Source organism: Tachysurus fulvidraco, chromosome 21, assembly GCF_022655615.1.
Source record: "Tachysurus fulvidraco isolate hzauxx_2018 chromosome 21, HZAU_PFXX_2.0, whole genome shotgun sequence".
Classification (NCBI taxonomy): domain Eukaryota; kingdom Metazoa; phylum Chordata; class Actinopteri; order Siluriformes; family Bagridae; genus Tachysurus; species Tachysurus fulvidraco.
The window spans coordinates 10,260,763-10,287,320 of record NC_062538.1 but is presented as its reverse complement, the minus strand read 5'-3'; the positions used below and the strand labels follow the sequence as shown (position 1 = coordinate 10,287,320).

The window sequence follows — 26,558 nt, the reverse complement described above, 5'->3', positions numbered from 1 at the left end:
ATTTGACATTGGCAAAGTTGCTGTGGAATAATAAGACATTTGGTCGGTGAAGGGCGAACAGTTATTGTGCTTTGTCTATAGGTCTTATTTAGGTCTCATTTTGTAGGTGGGTGAAAAAAGGTCAGTTTGATATTGAATTTCAAATGTACAGTAAACCAATTGAATAAATAAAAAAGGAAGTGTATGTATGTCATGGTGTGGGTGTTATCTGGGTGTGATTTAATCTGAGTTAATCTAAAAATCACAGAAGGTAAAATCTCTGTTATTTTTTATGTAAATGTAATCATGAAAAGGCAAATGATCATTTCATCATCCAGGGTTTTTTTTTTTTTCTTTTCGGATTTGCTGTATTTAGCTACAGCGATTCTGATCTGTGATCCAGGTAAACCTTCATGCAGAGATAAAAATATTTTTACAGCCTTATATACACATACCAGTGAGGTAAAATCCAATTTATATAAAATTCTATTCAGTGAATATGCTCACTGTGTATAGTGTAGGATATAACAATGGTGTATCTGTGCAGTGCACTGAAGGTCTAATAAAATGTTTCATCCACAAAGAAAAATACTGAATAAAAAAAAAAAATAGCATGATATGCTTTTATTCAGAGCCCTTTTCCTTTATCAGGTCAATTTAATGAACAGGTTTAAGAAATGAGCTTTGATAGAGTTGGGTCTGGCACTGAAACTCAAACTAGAACTGCAGATTTTCAAAATTGTGCTGTTTAGCTGTATGCAAGTAAACAGTGAGTCACCTGGACTTTGGTGGTTCCAGTGTTCAGCCCTGTCAGTGTTGTTCCATCTGTTATTCTGGCCACACGTGAATCCTCCACTTTCAATAAATCCTTCACCAACTCTGACACATCCACCTGCCAATCACTGCCCAGTAGAAAGTCCGGCTGGTCCCGCCCTTCCACTGGCTCCGCCTCAAAGTGTGTGAGGACACGTACAGTGGTGCTCTGGTACTGTGGGCCACACCGCCGATCTGGCCTGTTTATGTCAACTTCGTCATCGTCTGTAGATCTGATCACAGGAGACAGAGTTTCAGAAACGTCTTTAATTTCTTTATTTCAGCACATGCAATTGTCATACCGGAGAAAACCATCCAGTGATTTCTAGACCAGTTCACCAAATCGTGCACTTACAGAATGTCTGTACCAGTGTGCTGCTAAATGCTATGTGTGCAACTAGCATTACATTAACACGCCCTGAATTTGATTCGGCTAAAATTAGCTAACATTAGTGCCCTTGACCTCTTACTCTAGTTCTAACATAACCCAAAGATCTAATCCTGCCTAAAGTAGAGGGTCTGAGCAAGAATCAACCAAGATACAAGAAACAAATCTGAGAAGTTAAGATACAGTATACAGATATGACTACAGTCATTAACGTTATCTTACAAATTAAAGTTAGTGAGATTAAAATTAATTTAATATTCCTAACCAACTGATTTCACAAAAATCTTCACTGGTCCATAAGTGTGTTCAATTGCTTGCTGAAACACTTCCGATGTTGAATTATATGAGGGAAATTTACACACAACGTAAAAGCTATAGTCATATTTCGATCTAAAATGAACACATAAATAATAATGAATGAATTAAAATCATAATACATAAACAACAATATACTGTAGCTGTATACTGTATACTAATCCCTCTCTCTCTCTCTCTCTCTCTCTCTCTCTCTCTCTCTCTCTCTCTCTCTCTCTCTCTCTCTCTCTCTCTCTCTATACTCTCTTTCCCACTATATATACTCTCTTTCTCTCCCTCTCTCTAAGGAAGGGGAAAATACACAATGAAATTTGTCTTGCCGGACTAAAAGTGTGACAGTTCTCACACAATGACTTCATTTACAGCAGACAGACAAAACTCAACCACTGCCTGAAAGTTTCTTTGAAATTGCAAGCCACAAAAAAAGGGCTGAAAGTGACAGGATGCTGAAACACCAAACAGCGGTGTCAAGGTGCCAGGCTTGCTGCTTTCTAATAGATCAGTGGCTAGAAAAGAACAAAGGTGAAACGAGATGCTCGGTTTGCAAAATGTACTGTGCAGTAGCACCCAATTTACACCCTACAACTTGCCAGCTTGAATTCAGTACTCATAAGGAGCTTCACACACACAACAGCAGTTAAAAGAAAATGATCGGGAGACAGAAAAGGCACAGAAAGCGGTGATTAATGTTTTAGAAATTGTGCAGTTACAGGGCAAGGAGGAGATTAGAGCTCTTAAAACAACCTACTTCCTAGCTGGAAACAAATTGGCTCATTCAGAGTTTAGACAGCTGGTGAAATGTTTGAAATAAATCACATGACAGATATATTAATCTCCGGAAGCTATGGGATGCTTATGGATGACCGGGACAAGCCTGTTTTAAAAAGTCAAGCCTTTTTTCTTGGTACTAAATGAGAGGACAGGCACACATAGCAAATGATTCCTTACTGTACATGTGTGAGACACACAAACAAACAACAAGATCAGAGTTGTTCAGGAAATCTCTAATAAAATGTAGGTTTAAGTGACAAAAAAAAAAGCTTATGTCTTTGTTCCGATTACAATCCCTCTCTAAACCTGCCATTTATTTTAATAATTATTTATTCTGGTTTAATGCTTCGATGTGAAAAAGGTTTTACTGTACAGTATTTACAGTGTGCATGTGTGTTATATAGAAATAATCAATCACTCAACATGCAATTTAATTAACATCTTTTTTTTGTGTAGATATAATAAAATTAATTGAATTGCCTAATTTATGGATTAATAAAATAAAACCATAAAGCATAACTGTACAGCTGAACCATTTTAGAAGTCTATCAAACTAATGGAGGACATTATATAAAGTAATGATCAACTCTATGAGAGAGCTAGAGAGAGAGAGAGAGAGAGAGAGAGAGAGAGAGAGAGAGAGAGAGAGAGAGAGAGAGAGAGAGAGAGAGAAGGAAAGCAACTATTCATTCATTCATTCATTGAAAACTGCAAATCCGCAAGCACAAACATGATTGTTAGCTACAACACTCTCATGACTCAGAAATTTGATGCAAACAGAATTCTCGGATTGTAAAACATTTAAGCTACCCTCAAATTTGGCCAAGATACAGTCTCAGTGAGCTTCCAGCATGGCTGCCTTCACAAGCAGACAGGCTTCATCTTCAGCAAATGATCTCCAAAAATGTTTCCTGCCAAGGGAATTCCTCCTACAAGGTTTTAGGAAGTGGGAGGACACTGATCAATCTGGATTAGGAAACCCAGAGCTGCTAATGCACTTACAAACATGAGAGATTCAGTCATCCAGAGTGGCATTTTTGACTCATCATGATTCAGGCGAAATGAATAGAAACAACAACAGCTGGTTTGCCGCACATCATGTCTCAGAGCGCCCCTCAGTGGAGGAGTGTGATACGGTCGGTGCTCTGTGAGTACTGACCCGTGTCCTCATCCTCCATTAACAACCACTGCAACCCCCACACTGCACAGCACAGCTCGTGTCCAGCTTATTTTTAACAGGGACGCTCGTCTCCCACGTTTGCGTCTTGACGTGATTTGACGTTGGCCCTCACTCCTCTCACCTCTCTTTCTGTCACTTCGCTCACTTATGTGTCCAGCTTCAGGACCGCCGTAATTCCAGACGAGTGTAATTTAAAAATTGTCCCATGGAAGCCTGTGGCATGTGTCAGTACTAGCCTTATTGTGTCAGCAACCCTAGATCATTAAAAACCAGAGTCGGCATCCTGTCCTCGCCTCCTCCAACGCATCAGTACAGCTACAGAGCCGGCAGAGGCCTCAGAGCCATTTTTTATAAAGATTCTCAGAGCAGGAAGTGTTGACCTGCGGTCAGACCTTACTGCTCTCAATCAATACTCATGTATAATCAGTGTTCCTGTGAATGTGGGTAATGATTTTTATCCATCGCAGTCTTTGAGATTGTGTAAGCACTTCCTGTATTCAAATGTGGCGTCTGATTCGGATGATATTTGAATCGTGTCGACTTCTGAGGAGAAACTCTGTATGTGTCCTTCTCACTGTAGATCAATTCATAAGCCGGCTCACAGCACCACATTTTCCAGACAGATGTGGATATCTGGACTGTCAACATGACTCTTTCTGAACATTTACCTACATGACTTGCATTTTTCAGTATTGTCCAGTTCATTGTCTAGAAACACTTTGGCCTTTAAGCCCTAAAAAGTTTAGTACTAGCTTTATTTATCACTATCGTAATGTGTACATGGGATACAGGATACAGGATATTTTTTGGTGCTATAAATTTGCTAGTTTGATTTTGGTGATTATTGCAGCTGTGTCAAAAAACATCACACACTGACGCTGGACTTAACACGTCTCAAGCAATGTGAAAAAAACTGCACATAAGTCTGTCACCTCTATTATCACCTCTATTATGTGACTTTTGGACAAGTCTGTGCTCAATCTGAGGTCTAAATACTGATTTATGTACAATTTGAGTAGATTACAATAAGAATTACAGAACACTGTAAGCGGGATGATTTTATGTCCATATGTATGTTTTATACATTTTAACTGTCAGTCAATCGCACAGATTTTTCAGCCTTTCTTTTTCTTTTATCTGCCCAGTAATGGAAATATTTTTTTTTTTGCAATTTTTAAACTGTACATTGTTATAGGAAACCTTTTTAAATTGTTTCAATAAGCATGTGATGACTAAACATGACATGCAGCAGGAAGTAAAACTATTTCTAAAATCACTGAGATGGACAGGATTCAAATTATCGTCCTGACCTTGAGCTTTTCGAGAATGTAGAAACATTAGAAAAGATCTTTTTTCTTGAGAAACAAAGATGTGAATCTAATGATGAACTGTTTAAAAACCATTAAAAAGTAAAAAAAAAGTTTTTAAAGGCAGACAATGAGTCTCACCTCTGGTTGCCCCCAGAGACTGGGATCCTCCATCCCTTGATTTGGTTAAGCTCAGGATCAGCCATGTCGATCTGCAGTGGAAGGCGAGGCATCCATACACTCACCTCCAGCTGGGTGCTCAGGTAGTTGTAAGTAAAGTTCAGCATCATCCTCACCCTTCCTCTCGTCTCCTTCCCGTTCACATAGACATAGTCGCACCTCTCAGACACCTGTGCACAGAAAATCAAACTCGGTTACGTGCAAGTACGGCGTGTGAGCTTTATCAAGCTGTATCAAGTTTTTCTACACTTTTTATAGAAAGAACTGAAATAAACCTTTTCATTAGTTTGTCTTGATTTGTGTACAGCAATTTTTCAGAAGTACTTTTGATACCCTGCAATCTAATTTGGTTCGATTTCAATTCAGTGTATCAGGACACAGGGTTTCATTTGTTTCCAGTACTTTCAGAACATAATATCACTTTCATCCATCATAAGAAAAAATGTCTTGTTGACATGAATCAATATTCCAGACTTTAATCTCATTACTTTCCTTTCCTTTTTCTCATGTTTATGTGTTATACTCATCATGGATGTGTACGGTCTTTCTGTGTTTGTCCTCTCTCTCTATCTCTGCTTATTTTTTGTGATTGATAGATGAGGGATAACATCAGAAATATCACAAAACTTCAGTCCTGCTTAACACTGTTAATGTACTCCAGCTTAATCCCAGCTTTGTGTATGTGTGTGTGTGTGTGTGTGTGTGTGTGTGTGTGTGTGTGTGTGTGTGTGTGTGTGTGTGTGTGTGTGTGTGTGTGTGTGTGTGTGTGTGTGTGTGTGTGTGTGTGTGTGTGCCTTAGAGGTCAGGTGTTCCCTAGATTAATTAAACCCCGAGGGAACAAACACACACACAAACACACACACACACACACACACACACACACACACACACACACACACACACACACACACACACACACACACTACTGTACTTCTCTATTTCCCAAAAGCAACAAGAAAGTATGAGGAAATAACTCATGTTCTCGGCTTTTCGCCTCTGGCTGTAGAACCTGACAGGCTTTTGTTCAGTCAACAGAATCACAGGGCCAAAAGGAAGAACGTGAGAATCAAATCGGATACAGAAGAGATTTATCTCTCCTTGCTTGTCACCACGGCGATCATCTTCCTACAGTATATCTGTTTGGTTTGTCTACTGTGTGTTTAACTCCTGATGACTGGAAATGAACATGCAATAACACAAATTTTTATAAGAAATTAAATTCAGATTAAAATGGCAGTGTTTAACTCAGCCTAGTTATAGTTTATACAAGTCATTTGCATTTAATTCATTAATTCAGAAAAGTGCAATATTAACAATTAATCAGAGTTGACTTAAGTGTTTGATACAGAAAATGTGCACGTCTGTAATCAGACCTCTGCTGTAGCTACTGAAGTAGGGGATAATCAGTCATGAGTCATGAGAAAGTTACAAAAAAATCAGAGGTGTGTTCGTCATGCACAATTCTGACCATGAGCTCATTTTTTGAAAGATGTATATACATGCACCATCTCTTCTTTTCTTAGATTTTTTTTTTAATTCTTAGAAATGGTTTATTTTGTATATATAAGATTTACTCATGGGGGGCACGGTGGCTTAGTGGTTAGCACGTTTGCCTCACACCTCCAGGGTTGGGGGTAGATTCCCGTCTACACCTTGTGTGTGTGTGTGTGTGTGTGTGTGTGTGTGTGTGTGTGTGTGTGTGTGTGTGTGTGTGTGTGTGTGTGTGTGTGTGTGTGTGTGTGTGTGTGTGTGTGTGTGGAGTTTGCATGTTCTCCCCGTGCCTCGGGGGTTTCCTCCGGGTACTCCGGTTTCCTCCCCCGGTCCAAAGACATGCATGGTAGGTTGATTGGCATCTCTGGAAAATTGTCTGTAGTGTGTGATTGCGTGAGTGAATGAGAGTGTGTGTGTGTGCCCTGCACTCCGTCCAGGGTGTATCCTGCCTTGATGCCCGATGACGCCTGAGATAGGCACAGGCTCCCTGGAGACCCGAGAAGTTTGGATAAGCATAGAAAATGAGTGAGTGAGTGAGTGAGTGAGTGAGTGAGTGAGTGAGTGAGTGAGTGAGTGAGTGAGTGAGTGAGTGAGTGATTGATTGATTGATTGATTGATTGATTGATTGATTGATTGATTTACTCACTGCAAAAAATCACTATATGCCCAAAAGTATATGGACACTTGACCATGACACTTAAGCCACTCAAACCACTCTTCTGGGAAGTCTTTCCACTAGATGTTGGGGTGTGGCTGTGGGGATTTGTGTTGATTAGGCCAAGAGCATTATTAAACACTGATGTTACACTGATGACACTGATGTTAGATGAGGACATCTGGTGTGCAGATGGTGTTCCAGTTCATCCCAAAGGTGTGTAGTGGGGCTGTAAGGGCTCTGTACAGGACACTTCATGTCTTCCAGTCCAACGTTGGCAGACCGTGTCTTCATTGTCAAATAGTGTTTGTGCTTCTTCAAGTGAAGTCTAGAAGCTTTTATTGTCATTTCAACCATATATAGCTGTCACGGTACATAGTGAAATGAGACCACGTTTCTCAAGGACTATGGAGCTACATAACAAAACACAGAGCTAAGCACTTAAAGTAAGTTGTCCTAGCCACATAAAGTGCATGGTGTGTGACCTAGTGCAAACAGTGTGAGACTAAAGACACTTCTTAGTTCCAGTGAAGGGACAATTCTACAATACTACAGCACACAAAGACATTCAATACAATACAGTACTTTACCACATAAGTGCCACGTATGTGTGTGATGGTCAGGTGCTTGGCCATATAATGTATCCTGTAGCATTTTAAATGCATTTTTTATAATATATGATGTACCGTTCTCAAATTGTAATGAAATGTTGAAAAGACAGAATGCTTTCTATTTAAGTTAATGTTTTTTAGGTGATTGTGTTATAAATAATAAAGTGGTCTTGTTGATGGAGATCCTTAATGTCCTGGAAGAACTGAATGTAAGACGTGAGTTCAGTTAACTTAAAGAGAAATGTCTGATCACAGTAGGTATCAAAGTATTAAAAGCATAAACAATAAAAATTGTACACACTTAAACATTACCCTGCTTGTTACTAATAGTAATAGCACTGCTAATTAAGGATATTTTCACTTTAAAGTGCACAAAAAGCTTTCTTTAACACAGAGGACATCAGAGAAGACTGCTCTCTTGTTCAGACATTATTTATCTTGAGGACTTTATTTTTTATGAATAAAATTATGGATTAAATTAGGCACATTTTTATTATAGTAGAGCACATCCAATTAACAACAATACTCACATTATTTTGTTCATTTTACAACACAAACAGTGAATTAAATCAGGGATCAAATAAATTACATCCCAAGTGCACATTAGAATTCCATGAACTAGATTTAGTCTCGTGGGGCTTCATTAAAGTTTCCCAGAAAACTAACTGTCACTAGAGGATATAATAAAATAAAATGCAAAATAATAAAGTGCTGGAGCAAGAGTGATTTTTATATGAGGCTGAGTGATAATATTGGATGTTATTTGACTAGAAATCTGTTTGATATATCTCTTATTTTTAATTTGTCACTTGATTCATTCCAAAATATAAATGCAATATAGACAGCACAAGGAGGTAAACTTTGATATCTGTGAAAAGGCAGCAGTAAAATTCTAGATTTGAGGCCAAAAAATCATGTAAATGCCCAAATAACAAAGAACGTTATGCTTAAATGTCAGACACAGCAACTGCTCTAAATACAAAATAATCTAATAATTATATAGATTTCTAATCTTATCAATTGGCTAATTCCAAAAAAATAATTACAAGCTAATTAAAAAAGCTTGTTTACAATATTGAATGTAATGTTAGCAAACCTGCTAACAAACCTGCTAACAAGCCCATGGCTTTGTAACACAATAATAATAGTGTACTGTTAGCTATCTCAGCAGCTCCCAAAGTGGGGGTCGGGGGGTCACGAGATGATTTCCAGAAACTTTATTTATTTATTTTTTATATGTTAATAACGGTTGTAATGATGTCCCTTTTGGATCACTTTCATAAGTTTTAAGGAGAAACGGGAAACGTTTCATAAGGAGATGCTCCCGACCAATATAAGGTCACCATTCAATGTAACCACGGCAAATCAACTGGCGTCAGACACGGAAGATGCTCTGATAGATATTTCAACAGATCGAACTCTGAGGACGGCATTTGAAGTCAAGACGTTGGATGAGTTCTGGGTTTCTGTCACGCTGGCGTATGCACAGTTGTCAAAAGCCGTTTTGTATGTACTCATGCAATTTGGCACAACATATTTATGCGAAAAGACATTCTCCACGCTGACGTACAATAAGAATAAACACAGGTCACGGCTTAACGTGGAAGATGATCTGCGGGTCGTCAGTAGTCTAATATTGGGGGTCGCGTTCTGAAAAGTTTGGGAACCCCTGAGCTATCTTACCATAAGGTAGCTAACATTACACTACATCATAAGATTTCTAGAGATTTCTCAGACAGCTCTGTCAGCTGCAATGATAAATCATTAGCTAAGTACAGTAGATGGCTCACTATTTCCAGCATGGTGTTATGTTTAGGTTGCTGATTAGCTTAGAATTGGCATATTTATGAATATTTATACTACACTCATTTCTGCACCGCCCCTTCTTCATCCAAGGACACATGTCACTGTTAAAAATTACCTTCAAAATCTGTTGGTCTCACCTTAACAACATCATCGTCCGTCGATCGACACTCCACAGACTCAGTCACATCAGTCACAGCCCCATCCGTTGCCACGGTGACCACTTTGATAGGCATGGCGACAGTCCTGCCGGTGAGCACGGCCGTGTTCAGGATTTCTGTCTCCTGTGTACAGACATCAGAACAATTACAGGATAATTCATTCTGCATTATTCAAGACTATTCATCATTCTGCCAGCTCCAGCGCTAGTGCTCGCTCATCTGATTAGACCCATGAGGCACATCATTCAATTAGCATCATCATCCAGTGGAATGTTTCAGAGCCACACCCACATTATCTCAGAGCCTCACACAGAGCCGTATTGAAGGTTTATGTCAGTTCTGCCATTTATTATTACGGCATCCTCTCAAACTATTTAAAAATTGTTGTCCATTTGCATTATATACACATTGCAATAGCATTAGCTTGATGATAAAATAGCATTAGCTATTAGTACAGTAACTCTCAACATAAATATCAAAAAACACCCCAGACGTTCAGCCAAGATTCAAGCGATGCCGTATCTCATTCCCTGGGTTTGAATTTCTTCAGCTTAGAATGAACTATTGATTTTATTTCCAGTAGCTTACCAACATTGGCTAAACTAGTCTGCTCTCAATGACACACCATGTTAGCAACGATTAGCTTAACTTAGTTTATCAATGTAACCTTTCCAGCCATTAGTCGCAAACCAAGTTCGCTAACCAATAGTTCATGCTATGTTAATGATATTGTGTTATTTATTTAGTAACCTAGTTTGTTAGCGAAACAGAATTTTTTGCTAAATATTATATTTTATAACCAAGTAGCTGTACACTAGTAGTAACTAGTGAACTATTTAATTCCAATATTTTAAGTAGAAGTAGTACATTTGCATAGAACAGGTAATGTCTGAGGGAAATGTTGATGTTTCTAAAATTTAAAATGTAATAGTTTTGGCTATACTAAATAAACTTAATTGACTCTGGTGTTTGTTTGTAGTTGTAGTTTGTTGTTATGTAGTCATATGAATGAATGCTTTGCCTGCATGCTGTGGAGGAGTCATTATTTATTTATAAAACACTGGACTCGGGAGTTTGAGGTCAGAAGATGTTGACAGTCGTGCAGCTACAAATCACAGGTTTGTATTAATGTACTCATTCTAATACATTTATACAGCAACAGCTCGTAAACAAAGACTTAGTGGAATGTCACATAAACAGATTAAAATTATGTAATTGTTGATGTGCCATTGCACTTATGGAAGAAGTCTCCAGTTTCTGCATGTTGTAACAGGTAACGCTGTATCTTTTTTTTCTGACACAGGAAATCAGCATTTAGTGTGTTAGTCTGAACATCATGCACACAATTCCACACAGGCAGACAGTGCTAACACAGGCATATCCATAATTAAAACAATACAGAAAAACATACAAGGGGAAAAACTTGAAACTCGGGACATGGGAACAAAAACATACAGTTGTATGCAAAAGTTTAGGAACCCCTGACAATTTCCATGATTTTCATTTATAAATATTTGTGTCAGGACTCAGCCCGGACTTTGGCCACACACCTGTTTCCCATTGTCATTACCCTGTTTATATAACTGTGCCACGTTGCCTTGTGCAGCGCGGAATCTACTGTTGTCTTGTCCTGTCTTTAGTCCGTGTCATGTTTAGTGTTCCATTGTTATTAAATCCTGTTTATTTCGCCATCCTGCGTTTGGGTCTGGTTTGTCCCGCGTTCGTGACAATTTGGGTGTTTGGATCAGCAATTTCATTTTGATATATCAAATAACTGAAGGACACAGTAATATTTCAGTAGTGAAATGAGGGTTATTGGATTAACAGAAAGTGTGCAATATGCATCAAAATTAAATTAGACAGGTGCATAAATTTGGGCACCGCAACATAAAAATCACATCAATATTTAGTAGAGCCTCCTTAACACAAATAACAGCCTCTAGACGCTTCCTATAGCCTGTAATGAGTGTCTGGATTCTGGATGAATGTATTTTGGACCATTCCTCCTTACAAAACAGCTCCAGTTCAGTTCAATGATATTCAGGTCTGGGGACTGGGATGGCCATTCCAGAACATTGTACTTCCTCTGCATAAATGCCCGAGTAGATTTTGAGCAGCGTTTTGGGTCGTTGTCTTGTTGAAATATCCAGCCCCGGCAGAACTTCATCTTTGTGACTGATTCCTCAACACGTTTCTCAAGAATCTGCTGATATTGAGTGGAATCCATGCGACCCTCAACTTTAACCAGATTCCCAGTACCGGCACTGGCCACACAGCCCCACAGCATGATGGAACCATGGGTAGCAAGCGCTTTTCTTAGAATGCAGGGTTCTTTTGCCACCATGCATAACACCCATTGTTACGACCAAATAACTCAATCTTTGTTTCATCACTTCACAGCAGCTTATTCCAAAATGAAGTTGGCTTGTCCAAATGTGCGTGTGCATACCTCAAGCGACTCCGTTTGTGGCGTGTGTGCAGAAAAGGCTTCCTTCGCATCACTCTCCCGTACAGCTTCACCTTGTGCAAAGTGTGCTGAATTGTTGAACGATGCACAGTGACACCATCTGCAGCAAGTTGATGTTGTAGGTCTTTGTAGGTGGTCTGTGGTCTGTTCTCAAAATCCTTCGCCTTTGCCTCTCCAATATTTTATGTGGCCTGCCACTTCTGGCCTTAACAAGAACTGTGGTGCCTGTGGTCTTCCATTTCCTCTCTACGTTCCTCACAGTGGTCACTGACAGCTTATATCTCTGTGATAACTGTTTGTAGCCTTCCCCTAAACCATAATGTTGAACAAGCTTTGTTTTCAGATCATTTGAGAGTTGTTTCAAGGCCTCCATGTTGTCACTCTTCAGAGGAGAGTCAAAGAGAACAACAACTGGCAATTGTCCTTAAAAACCTTTTCTCTGAAGTTCAAGGCTTAATGAGCTCACCAAACCAATTGTGTGTTCTAGTAGTTACAGGTATTCAAATCAACAAAATGGTAAGGGTGCCCAAATTTATGCACCTGTCTAATTTTGTTTTGATGCATACTGTATTTCACATTTTCTGTTAATCCAATAAACCTCATTTCGCTACTGAACTATTACTGTGCCCTTCAGTTATTTGATAGATCAAAATGAAATCCAAACACCCAAATACTTATAAATGAAAATCATGGAAGATGTCAGGGGTACCTAAACTTTTGCAAACGACTGTCAGGTTTGGACTTGGACATGGACATGAAAATGTTTAAATGGCTTCACAATGAGACAAAGAAACAGGTGGGTTTTTAATAGAGAAACTAATCAGAATGTAAATTAAGGCAAATGAAAAGAATAATGGTGCACAATTGCCAAAAAAAATTTAAATAGGAAAAAAAAGTGACAGAAGACAGGGACCGAGACATGACTAAAATAAAAACAAAGTGTATTCTATGGACGAATCATGGAAGCATGTTTGTGCTTAAATCCATGCTGTGCACCAGGATTCAAAGTGTGTGCTAAGGGGTAACTACCGGACAGAACTAAAGCTTTTTGGCAAATATTCCACAACATTACATATACACTGATCAGCCATAATGTTAAAACTACATATTCTATACTGTAGGTCTCTATTCTGCCAACAAAACTGCTCATCGAAGCATGAACTTCTAAAATGTGTGCTGTGGAATCTGGCACCAAAACGTTAGAAACATCTCCTTTAAGTCCTGTAAGAGGTGAGACTTCCTTTGAACAGACTTATTTTGTCCAGCATTTTCAACGGATGCACAAACAGATCGAAATTTGTGGAATTTGAGGGTCAAGGCAACATTATGTTCTTTAAACCTTTTCTGAACAATGTTTGTAGTGTAGCAGGGAGCGTTATTCTGCTGAAAGAAGCTGCTCACATTAAGGATTACCTAAGGGTAAACACCTTTAAGGTTATGTGTTATTCACTATAACTATCAGTGGTTTTAATGCTGTGGCATAACTATAAATGCATAAAAGGTATGAGATGTATATCTCACTCACTTACTATCGCTTATCTGAACTACCTCGGGTCACGGAGAGCTTGTGCTCTCAGGCGTCATCGGGCATCGGGATACAACCTGGACGGAGTGCCAACCCATCGCAGGGCACACACACACTCTCATTCACTCATGCAATCACACACTACGGACAATTTTCCAGAGATGCCGGGGGGAGGAACCCGGAGTACCCGGAGGAAACCCCCGAGGCACGGGGAGAACATGCAAACTCTGCACACACAAGGCGGAGGTGGGAATCGAACCCCCAACCCTGGAGGTGTGAGGTGAACGTGCTAACCATTAAGCCACCGTTCCCCCCCGAGATGTATGTGTATACAGATATACAGATAGATATACAGATAGATAGATATTAATAAACATTTTTTCATACCCAAGGTGTAAAATGAATTAAAACACACAGGTTTGGGAAGATAATTAACCTTTGTATGATGGTTACTCAGTACTTTATTAGTCCAGCACCCTACACAGTGATTTATTACTTTATACACTTTCCAGTGTATTTAGACTGATAATTTACCAACCGTGTTCTTCGATGTCAAAATAGATAACATTATGTAATCCTAAAAAAGCAGCAATTTCAAGCTGGTTAATATGTTCCATTTATTCCTAATGACCCTTCTTCCTGGTTTTTAATTTCAGTCACTTTCACTTCATTGCACCATAACGAGGAGCGAATGATGGTCTGCTGCTTTCTTTTAGTGACAGATGTTAAGTTCTTCATTGTAACGTATCTACGGTTTATAATGTGTCTTAATTTCCAAAAGGATTTTGAATATATAATTTCCTTTGAATCCCAATTTATGGAAATAGCAGCATTCAGAGCTCCGTGTTCTGTCGTAATAGCAAGCCATTTTGACAAGGAGTTATCTCTTTGTGCCTGATTTGCTGTCAAAACACAAATTTATGGGGACACTGGGACGTTGCCATCAAGAAATGCTGCTATTTAACCAATTTTCTTTCTGCATCAGTACTCCAACCCTTATTCTCTTCCCTTCTGATTAATTCAAATAATTCCACACCACTTTTCATAACACCCTGTGCTTTCAGATGTCTGTCACAGTGGCCATTTGCTTTGTTAAAGAAATGAATAAAGTGATTTTCAGTCAAGCTTGAAGATTAAAAGACAAATTAAAAAAAGATTTGCGGAGGTTGAGAAGGAGGTTATAAGGAAGTGAACTGTGACCATTGAACAGCTGCAAGGAATCTTAGATATTCAAGTCTGCTCATGCCCTAATAATGCTATTTAATGGTGAACATGATTATTGGCTTTGTCAAAAAATGAAACTTAATTGACATTTAACTTTGTGACCAGCTAGTAACTTTAATTAGTTCCCAATAGTCTTTATTGAGCCATCATGAGTTTCCTAATGTCTTTGTTAGCATCTGCTGTTTAAAAACTGCTTTTACATATCCCATATGGAAAAACTGTTGATCAAAGTTGATTAAACAAACAGGATCCATGAATTGAGACATGCTTAATGAAACCACAAAACTGTTTATACTCAAACTTGGGTTTATAGCTGAAATCTCTGCTTTCAACAGACTGAGATTTCTGGTTCTCTGATCATTAAAGAATGGAGACGCAGTGCTGTGTAAGTCATAAACACACTGTGTGCTGCTGTTATAATAACACATTGAGTGACAGGGTGTGATCTGTTACCATGGCAATTGTAATTATACATTTTTATCAATGTATAATTACTTTTATTGTTGTGGAATATCCGCAAAACAAATTTGTTCCTGTTATCAATTACATTAAACCGCCTGTACTGTATATAGTCCTTCTACTAACAAGCTCTTTTTTCTGTCATTTTTTTTTAATAGAAATATATAAAAGTATAATTAATTTAAAAAAAACAGCTTGTCGTATCATAGAGAAACCATAAGGACATGATGGTCCAGTGGTCAAGGTGCTGGGGTCCTAATCAGAAGGTCGGGGTTCAAGGCCACAAGCTGCTGAGACATCTATGTTGGGTCCTTGAGCAAGGCCCTTAACCTCACCTGCCCCAGGCTCATAATAGCCTGGGATATGCGAAAACCCAGTCGTGGGCAGTCGTGGATCTGGTTGGGCAGTCGTTGATCTGGTTGGGCAGTCGTGGCCTAATGTTTAGAGAGTTTGACTTGTAACCCGAAGGTTGTGAGTCTCAGGCTGGCCACGACTGAGGTGCCCTTGAGCAAGGCACCGAACCCCCCCCCAACTGCTCCCCGGGCGCCACAGCATAAATGGATGCCCACTGCCCACTGTTCACGGTGTGTGAGTGCACTTTGGATGGGTTAAATGCAGAGGGTCACCATCCTCAGCCGTATGTCACGTCATTTTCACTTTCACTTTCATCAAATGCGAATGCCAGAAAACATTTTACTTCACCAAGACATTAAAGACTCCTTCCATAAATTGTAAATAAACTTCATTTTACAAAAAAAAATGACAGCAAACCATCTCAGCAGTTACACACAATTGTTGTTTATAATCTGTTTATGCGGATTGTCCATCATTAAATTACTTCTGAATAAGCTGATACCATACAAAGCATTGCATAAAAGGAAACACACATTAATATAAATCTATGATTTGTAGCTGCACTACGGTCAGAGCTGCTGTAATCGAAAATTAATCCAATCAGAATCCAGCATTCAATAGCACTGTGGTATAAAGGGCCCAAAGCATTGTGACTGATTCTAAGCAAAAGCATTAAGTTAATTACAGTATTTCAGCTGTTAATGTGCATCCCTGAGAAAAATAAATCCTCCTTCCTCCATGTGCTCATACAAGATCACAGCCCAAAGAGAGAGGGAAGTGTGGTCATCATTACCACCGAAGGAGTATGGTCTTGGATTATCTACTGTAACTGTGGATTGATGTTGCATAATCAACTGTGTCAGGGGGAAAGCTGATAAGTAACTAAGGCCGACATAGTTAGCATTGTATTCCCTTTTTTATCAAACCTGAGACACACTGCATGTGTGTGCTTATGCTATTAGGGTGAATTAGCATGCTGTGTACAGCACCAGTGGCACTGACCATCTGGTCTGTCTGATCTCAAGGCTGGAATTAAGTGAGATTTTCTGTGTCGGTGGAATCCAGCAAAAGCACCATTCATCCATCTGTCCATCCATCCATCCATCCATCCATCCATCGTTATCTGCTTTGGTATCTTTGTAAAGGTATGGAAGATGCTGGGCCTGGATTTTCTGCGCTATTCATGCTTTCTGGTTCTGGATGTATCTTGGTGGTAGGCACCCCTGCAGCTAACTGATTATCGTTTCTCATAGCTGTTTTCTTTAGTGTTGAGGTTTGGCACTGTTTCGCCAGGGGCTTTGTAGCATCCTCAAATAGCTCCATACGAGCTTAGCTTAGCCCAAGAGCAAAGAATCAATAAAAGACCGTTCCACCTTCAGGCTCAACTGAAGACAGGTGATCGTTTCAACAAGAGCAAATTCAGGCTCACACCAGGTCTACCGTTCAAGCAAAATGCACCGGCCCCCTGCGGGGATCATGTCGGTCCATGCCACGGGCAGTCTCAGTTGCACTATTACCTAGCCATTGATCTCTTTCTTGCTGGGTCTCGCACAGCAACATCTGCTGCCATTTGCCTCTCTGAGAAACCGATAGCAAAGTGCAAGCAGGGAGGAAATTGATCACTTATTTCTCTAATAGCATGGAGGAATCGAAGGAGACATTTAACTCTGGTTGAGGCCATCACAAGCACCGGCTCAACTAAATTCTTCTTAGTGGCCACAGTGATGATAGCGGTGCTGTGTAACAACTCCAGCATCAAGAGGTGATCGGAGACATTTCCTCTCTATGACTTGATTAAACCTTCACAATGACCTCAAATCATAAGTCTTAATGTCCTTTACAAATCTAGTAAATTCAAGACTGAGATCACACAAACCTTTGTGGAACTAAGACTCTCACAATAAAAGCTATGGAAAACAAAAACCTCTGGAATATATGCTGATTGAAAAACAGGGTCATGGGATGTTAGGATCTAGGAAACACAGGGTCCTTCAAACACAGTCCTTTGTGACCATCAGTTCTGGAAAAACACCACTGGAAAATCTTTGAACGTACTGCTGTGGAAATGTAAGGTTGTGGATAATGCTAGGCTGCTGTAAATATAGTGCTTTGTGAAAACGTCTCTGAAAAATGATGTATGGAATATTGGGTGCAAGGAGAATAGGGCTCTGTTACTTGGGGAATGACTACAGGAGTTTATGTCCACGGTAAAATAAGGATCTGGGAATATACAGTAGGCTCCTTCAAACACGGCTCTGATAATATAGGTAACATATGGCTCTAAACGTATTTAGGCTTAGAGTATAAAGGCTTAGGCTTTGAGGAGATAGGACCTTAGAAATATAGTGTCTTGGAAATATATGACACTGGGTACTGAGGATGATTGGCAATTGGTATAAAGGACTCGGGAAACATAATGCCATTGGAATATGATGCTTGGTGTACATGGGGATCTGGAAGCATGAAAATGCAGGTTACTTTAAATAATTACTGTAGGTTTACAGTGTCCTGGTAGTGTAGGACCTGGAAAAATAAAACATGGGAATATAAAGCCTGGGAAAAATAAGATGGTTTGGTATTGAAGATAGTACAAATTCTGCATAGTTTGAATTATATGGCATTAGGAATATAGACTTTAAACCTATAGAGCCCTATTAACATGATGTCTAGAAAACATACGACCTTGAGAATATAGAGTGCACAATATTGGGGAAAAGAAATATAAAAGCCTGTAATTACAGGGCTCTGATCATACAGAAGACATACGTACGTATACATCCTAGAACATGTAGAATAGTGGATTCACACATCCACTCGAATATTTGAGTTTTCCCATAAACTTCTTTCCAGCTAGTATCATACACTGTAGGAAGTTTAAAAATATGAAAAAATAACCACACACGTTTCTTCATTTTAGTGGATTAGATTTTTAAAGATATTTAAAGCAATCTGCATTTTTAAAGCTGAGGAAATGGATATAATATCTTTAAATAAACATTCAAAAACATATGTGTCGGAAGGATAATTCTATTAATACTTTTATGAGGCTCTTTGAATGCCATCTTACTGAACGTGTATAATTTTAGATTTTTATTGGCTTTTATTGCTTCTCTCATTGCCAGGTTACTTTAGCTATATTATATATCTGGCTAGAATTTTTCTCCCAGGGTTTATAATTACTGTTGTGACACAACTGCCACCTCCAGATTTAAACAATGTTACATCCATATGTTTTCATGCATATCTGAAATGTAGACACAAAATGCTGGTGTATTTATATACACTTCTACACGAGAAAAGAAATAAAGACTTGCTGTGCAACAATGCAGGTTCAAGACACTACATAAATAGGAACAACCAGGATCTGTGATGTTGTTCATACTGAGAAGAATTCCACAAACTATTTCTCAAAAGGTTCTTCATACCTCAGTGTAAAAGCATCATCTGGCATTAACCCTTGTATGATGTTCGTATTTTGTTACTCCGCCAGTGTTCGTGGGTCTAGTAATGTCATTGGTTCATTCATTCATTCATTCATTCATCTTAGGTACAAAGTTCATCCTTTTGGTTCTGATGGATCTGGAGACTTTCCTTGTTTATCTCACTGAACTTGAGACAGAAATACAGCCAGTCCATTGCAGTTTGTGCAGGTGCAATCTAATTTTTATTTGCTAAAGTCAGGGTGCATGTCTGAAACTTTTCTATATTCTGCATGCTTGTGTGAGAGGTTCTCGTGAACACCCCTGATGAAATGCCACATCGCTGGAGTGGCGCCTCCCGGTGAGGGATAATGAATACACACGCTTTTTTAGATGAGTGTTAGAGTGATACGCTGAAGCACCAACACCCAGGGGAAGAAATAGAGACAGGCACAGGGGGATAAGGAGTGAGACAGGGAGGATGTGAGATGCTGGAGGTAATGAGGGAGCATGTGGAAAAGCCAATCGATCACTGGAGCTCTGTGGCAGAGTGGAGGATGCGAGGCCCGCCGCATACAATAACCTTCTCGTGTCTGCATCTTAATCTCACAGAATCTGCACTAGCACGTGCCTTTTTCTTCCAGGGTGAAAAATTTCTCTCTCTCCGCTCTCCGCTCTCCGCTCTCTCTCTCTCTCTCTCTCTCTCTCTCACTCTCTCTCTCTCTCTCTCTCTCTCTCTCTCTATATATATATATATATATATATATATATATATATATATATATATATATATATATATAGATGTAATGATGAGTCGTAAGACTGAGGATCCATTTGCAGCTTTAATATATAATCTCGGAAACAACAGGCAGAGTTCAGTACCGGTAAACACGACAGTGTAGGTAAGGCAAAAACGTAGTCAGAACAACAGGCAAAAGGTCAGGGCAGGCAGAAATCAGTCGTGAGGCAAAATACAGAAACAGATCAAAAACCAGAAACAGGAACAATCAGACAACGCTCAGAATGATAGCCGTAGCAAATCAAGACTTCGCAATGGGGTCAAGTTCGTTTGCTTATTTAAGTGCGCCAGCTGATAGAGAACAGCTGGTGCACTGATTAGGCTGAGCGGGGTGTAGTGGGAAGTGTAGTCCGGGAGCGCTTAATACTCCGGAGACGATTCTCTCCGTTGTGGGTGCGGAGGTGAGGCAGGTGTGCTGATCATGACAATATATATATATATATACTTTTTTTTAATTACACCATGACATTCAAGGATTTTTCAGGAATACAACTACTCTAGAAACCTATCTGCAAGCACATTTTATAATTCATTTAAGTGGGGAATTTAGCATTGACTGCAAAAGCATTGATGTCATTTTTTTAATCAATAAAAAGAGTCTTCAGAATTCATTTGTTTGTCATTTTCTTCTTGCTGATTTTGAGGTAAACAGAACTATATACTAGAGGTAACGCCATCGAGCCCTGTCCACAAATACAATATAATATATAATATAATAGTTCAGTTATACAATAGTTGATTTTTGCACATAGGAGATGCATCTTAATCAGATACATTTCTTATGTCATGGACTAAATGTATAATAGTAGAAATGAACTTAAAGTGAGCTATGAGCGTAGCAGACGAGCGCTTGGTCAGCTAATCCCACAAGTCATCAGCAAATTTTCTTCACAAGACTCAACTGTTTTTTCGTTTTATGTTGCTTCCTATTATAGTAGACCGCAAAGGGATAAAATGCTATTTCCTTCTTCGGTCTTTGCTAGTGCTCTTGTTTAGAGATGTGCTCTAGACAATATTGAAAATTCTGTCTCAATGTGTGTTCAAGAAGAATTTTTGAAATTGTGAAAGCTTGTACTACATGCAGGTGTTTTGTTTGAAACAAAAAAGCACAATACTTAAAAAACGCTTTATACAGGTCATTCATATCATTCATAAGTCAGCTAAAACAATTAAAACAAGCCCAAGCCTCTGCTCATGCAGACAAATGACAAAGCGCTAGAGAATTTGGCTGCCGCTCTGCATCGTTATTTATTCCCTCTTACACCAGTTCAGTGAATAAACCAGCAGAAATGATCAGAAGTCAATAACTGGTTTAGAGCATGGCTGCTTCATGAGGCTGAATCACAAAAACCTTTAACAAGACATTGATTTTCTGACTGAAATAAATAAATAAATGTCAATGAAAATAAAAACAAAATTAAACATGATCATTGTCTCTAAATTTAGTCATTATCTGAGACAGGTCTTTTGTGTGAGCAACCCTAATGTAGATTATGTTGGGTTAACCAACTCCAATTCCCTTCACACACACACACACACACACACACACACACACACACACACACACACACACACACACACACACACACACACACATACAAACAAACACACACACAAACTCAATCAAACGTACAGCTTCTAAACACACACACACACACACACATGCACACAATCATTCTCTATCTATATCTTTCTCTCACACACAGACACACACACACACACACACACACACACACACACACACACACACACACACACACACACACACACACACACACACACACACACACACACACACACACACACAAACACACACCCTTTGCATCTGTCTCAGCCTCCATTTCGTTACAGCTAACAGTTCATCCTAAACAATGTCCAGATCAATCTTAATCTATCTAACTACCATGTTGATCTGATCACTGTCCAAGATTTATTTTACTGTATAATGAAATTCTGAGTTGGCTGTTTTTCTATGATCCTTTCATCGTGTTGGTCAATTTTCACTTGCAGAATGATTTCAGTTTGAGACGCATTAGTGGAGAGTGAGAGACAGAGGAAGTGCTGCATCTTAATCAGCAGACTGCCAGCAGCATAAGAACATCGGACCCAGACAAGTAGGTCTGCGGATATAGTCAAATAATTAACGACATTCTTGTGTGATAAAGCCGAGGTTTTGTTAAGCTGATTATTTTCTTTTTGCGGCACATCACCAACTTTTTTTCTTTATTGAAAGCACAGCATTACACATTTTATCATTTTAAAGTTTAATGTTCTGAAACGTTGAAAAATTTATACTTTGTGTTATAGCAGCTATAAAGTCATACCCTCAGCAGCCTGAAACTGCTGTGCTAAAAAAAGTTCCCATTTTAGAAAATCTAAAGTCACATCTTTACCACTGGTATACAAAAGAAAGTGAAACTGGAGAATCCATAAATGTAAAAAATATATACAGGTAATTTACCATACAAAAGATATCAACGTGCAACTCTGCATGCGAAGCTGCTGTGTTGCTGTGTGTTACTATAGAAACAGGTACGTATTAAAAGCTGTGACTTGCGGCTGCACTACTGTCAGAGCTGCTGTTACAGAAAATGAATCCAACACCTTCTGATCAAACAGAATCCTCAATCCAGCAATGCTGTGGTATAAATCCGATTAGCGAATCTCCTTTTTTTTGTATATTGAGACTGGGGTGATCATGCTCGTCTCCATCTGCACTTGTCCCCCAGCTCGTCTGGCTCTCTGGAACAGATGCTGTTCGTCATGGAGAGACATGGTGGGTGATTTGAGCCTATCAGTGGACTCATGAATAAATCAAGCAGAGACGCAGAGGACAGGCGCATAGTGTATTTTTCCCTCAGATGAAGGACTTGCTCTAAGTTTCCCGTGTCCACAAGCAACAGTTATATTTCGGTCAATGAAACAGTTATACAGTATCATTAGCTTGATTTGTGTTATTTGTATTAGCATCGGAACAAGTACTGTATATTTTCATATATTAGCATTTTATTAGGTCCAAAAGTTTAAGCCCACATTAAAAATCTGAGATTCTTTTTTTTATATATTGAAAACCCTTCAAGTAAATGTTCAATATCTTGGGTATCTTGGGTAAGTAAATGTGTGATGTTAACCATATTAACTCCTTTGTACAAAAGGTCAGATTTTCCTCAAGCCTAATTTCTTCTAGTGAAGCGTGTGATCACACGACACTGTTCAATTTGATTTCAAATGCATCGTAAGGTTTTTGCACAAACTTGTGCAGTCCGTGCCATCTCGAGTGCACACTGTCATTAAAGCAGAAAGGGGGCGTAACGAATACTAAGAAACTCTGAAATTCATGTAAATATTTCAGATTGCAATATCGTAAATATTTCATACTGTCAATAATATATTTCCCTTTGCCCCACAGCCTCCCCAGACCTATCCCTCATATTCTCAGAGACTCATGAGGCAGTTCTGCTCCAGCACACAACATCCATCCTCAGAGGAAGCACAAGCTCACAGAAGGCCTTGATTGGCTAGTGTCACTGTGATTGATAGGAGAGAGAGTATGTCACTGCTCTGTCCATTTATATTACATTTATGGCATTTAGCAGACACCCTTTATCCAACGTGACTTACATTTTTTATTTTAATTTATGTAACTGAGAGCCTTCATCAGGGACCCAGCAGTGGAAGCTTGATGGACCTGGGATTCAAACACATTACCTTTCAATCGGAAATCCAACAACTTAACCACTAAGCTACCACAGCTCCTGAGAGCATGACCAATTTTGATTTACTGAGGATGTGAACTCAAGACCTCCAGCTGTCAGGACGAGTGTTTTTTTGTTGCAGCCCTCCAGAGTTCAGAGTAATATCATTTGTAATGACTTTTGAAAAGACTTCTGTTCTGGACCCACGTTGTAGATGCACATGAGGTAAAACATGTTTCCACTACTGCAGACCTTTTCTAAATGGATTCAAATTAATTTCATTGACAGATTTGAAGGAAATATTAATGTAAACACCGATTTCTTAACTTCAACTACAACTCGCCTTCATTCAGCCACATTTACACACAACTATACTAACCTAGTCATGGAGTAAACATGACTTTATATAGACATTAACTATTGTCTTAGCGAGATTTTTGATAACAGTTTACATCTTTACAACTAACTCTTTCCGTACTTTTAACCATATTTCAGTACTTCAGACTAGTCTGGGAGCTGCTCCACTGAACTTTCCTGATTGTCTATCTGTCTAGATCAACAGAATAGAATAAAACTAAGAGACTCAACATCCGGTCTGTACTTCTATACAAACGCAAGCATTGTGTCATGTATATATCTTATAAAGAGAAGCCATGAATGAGGTAATCATTATCTCATTACATTTAGCATTCGAAAGTCTGTCCATTTTAATAAAATTACTCTTGGCTTCAGGTCAATTTACCTTCTCAATCATGAAGAGGACTTTCTGCTCAATTAGCCAAATTAGAGATAATCAAAATGTACTCTGAAGAGTGCGGCTGTGGTTTCAGCTGATTCACATCTTTTAGTCTCTCATTCACTAACATAGAGGCACTAAAACTAATATGAAGTTCCTCAGAAAAAGGAAATGTCTGAGAAAAAAAAAACAACAATGAAAATGTCTTTTTTCCTTTAGAAGAGCCAGACACGTAAAAACCTCATATTATAAATCTTCACTAAAACTAAAAAAATATCAATAAAATAATAATATATCAATAAAAATGTATATCAATAAAAATACAACATTTCTATAATGTATATTAAATTAAACTACAAAAAATTAGATTTTTTTGTAACTTAATGTTTGTTCATTGTTGATTAATCAATTATTATTATTATTAATTGTAATTATATATTAATTGTATTTATCTATTGTCCATTTTTCCTTTTTTTGTCAGCTGTCATCAGTGTTGAATGGTAAAAAGTGCTACCAACAGACTTTTTGTCTTTTATTATAAATATATTTCGATTAAAATTAGACTTATTTCACATTCCATGTAAAATATTTATTGTAAATACACAGAATATTTATTGATTTCCATTTGGATAAATGAGTTATGTATAAGAATGACCATAATAAATTAGTTTATTAATGAATGAGTGACATTTCACTCTCCCCAGTATCCACATTTTCAGATACAGTACTTTTTAGGTAAAGGTTGCTCAATATGATGACGTCACAACCAATTGCAGAAAAAAACAATACAAAGAATGCTCCATTTTTATACAACTTTAAATCTTGCTTGTTCTTCACTAGGATGTGATTAAGAGCAGTTCTGATGTGGTTAATTTGGTGGGAATGTACTCGTTCAGTGAAGAGTTAGACTCCTACAGCCACAGAGAACTGAAAACGATGGCCATAGACAAAACATTTACAGCCTTTAGCAGACACCCTTCTCCAGAGTGACTTACAACTGAGGGTTAAGGGCCTTGCTCAGGGGCCCAGCAGTGGCAACTTGGTGGACGTGGGGTTCAAACCAATGACCTTCCGATCGGTAGCCCAACACCTTAACCACTGAGCTACCACTCAGCTTTGAATGGTTTGTTCATAATGTAATGATTGACATTAATGTTAACTACCAAGGTTTTTTTTTTTAAAGTTAGATCACAGACTTCCACTTGTTTTCACATTCATGTTTGTGAATAGCTCTTGCTGAAACACTTGAACTGGCATCTTGTCCCTGTTTTATTAAGTGTATATTATAACATAAACCCTGAACAGAGTTTTAGGTTGATGGTATCCTAAGTCTGTAACATAGTGAACCAGTATTAATGTATTCATCGATAGAGACTTAAAAACACTTTTGTATAAATGTTGCAACGTTTAGTTGCAACTATTAATTTCCCACAAGTATTCCTAAGTTAAGTCCAGATATGCGAGATCTGACACCTGCTAGTCTTCAGTCTGCAAGCTTTGGCTTTGCAAGGCGCTGAACTCACCATGGCGAGAGGGACGATGCCTCCCAGATCATGAGCTGCGAGTCGGATAAGGGTCGAGATTTCTTCAGAGAAGGTGCGGCTCATGGGGTACTCCACCTGCCACGTAACTGAACGAGTACCCAGAGGATCCACCAGGCCATTTACCTCCAAATCCACTTGCAGAACCTTCTGAATCCCTGACTCCATCCTGTCATAGAGACAAACAGGAAGTAGGCATTAACAAGTTTCATTTTAAAGCAAAATAAATAAATAATAATTTAAATAAATGTTTGGTGTGAAATGTTCTGCTTTTTTATTATGCACCATTATGCTAATGTAGCTAACAAGTTATGGAAGCATATGGCCTCCACTTTAGCATGGTGCACACATTGGTGTACACCGGTGAATACTAATAGCCAAAAGCTTCCAATATTTCCAGTATATTCCTTCCCATATTGTATAGAAGTCTTGGGAAAAACTATTTCACTTCTGTAGGCCCTCAATAAATGAAAATAAAAACGTACATCCAGGCCACATAAAACCAATTTCAATTTAATTTTGCCCCATTATTTGCAGATAAAACGATATGCAGGAAATTATTACATACGCCGAGTATAAACAGTAATAAACCTGTTCAAATATAGAAAAAAATACATCCAATTTTTCTTTTTATTTTAAGCTATCTGATTTTAATCTGAGTCAGAACTTCATTATTGCAGAAAAT

The 26,558-nt window shown here is 38.6% G+C and overlaps 1 protein-coding gene across 1 annotated transcript in view; it reads right to left on the bottom strand.

The window, feature by feature from the left end:
• Positions 1-26,558, bottom strand: part of si:dkey-112m2.1 (transmembrane protein 132D) — a 142,241-nt gene that overhangs the window by 10,281 nt on the left and 105,402 nt on the right. Inside the window, exons 4-7 of the mRNA XM_027139867.2 lie at positions 25,856-26,042; positions 9,634-9,777; positions 4,895-5,103; positions 758-1,025 (exon numbers count right to left, since the gene is read on the bottom strand). Coding sequence (XP_026995668.2) covers positions 758-1,025; positions 4,895-5,103; positions 9,634-9,777; positions 25,856-26,042 — 808 coding nt within the window. The remainder of the gene's footprint in view (positions 1-757; positions 1,026-4,894; positions 5,104-9,633; positions 9,778-25,855; positions 26,043-26,558) is intronic.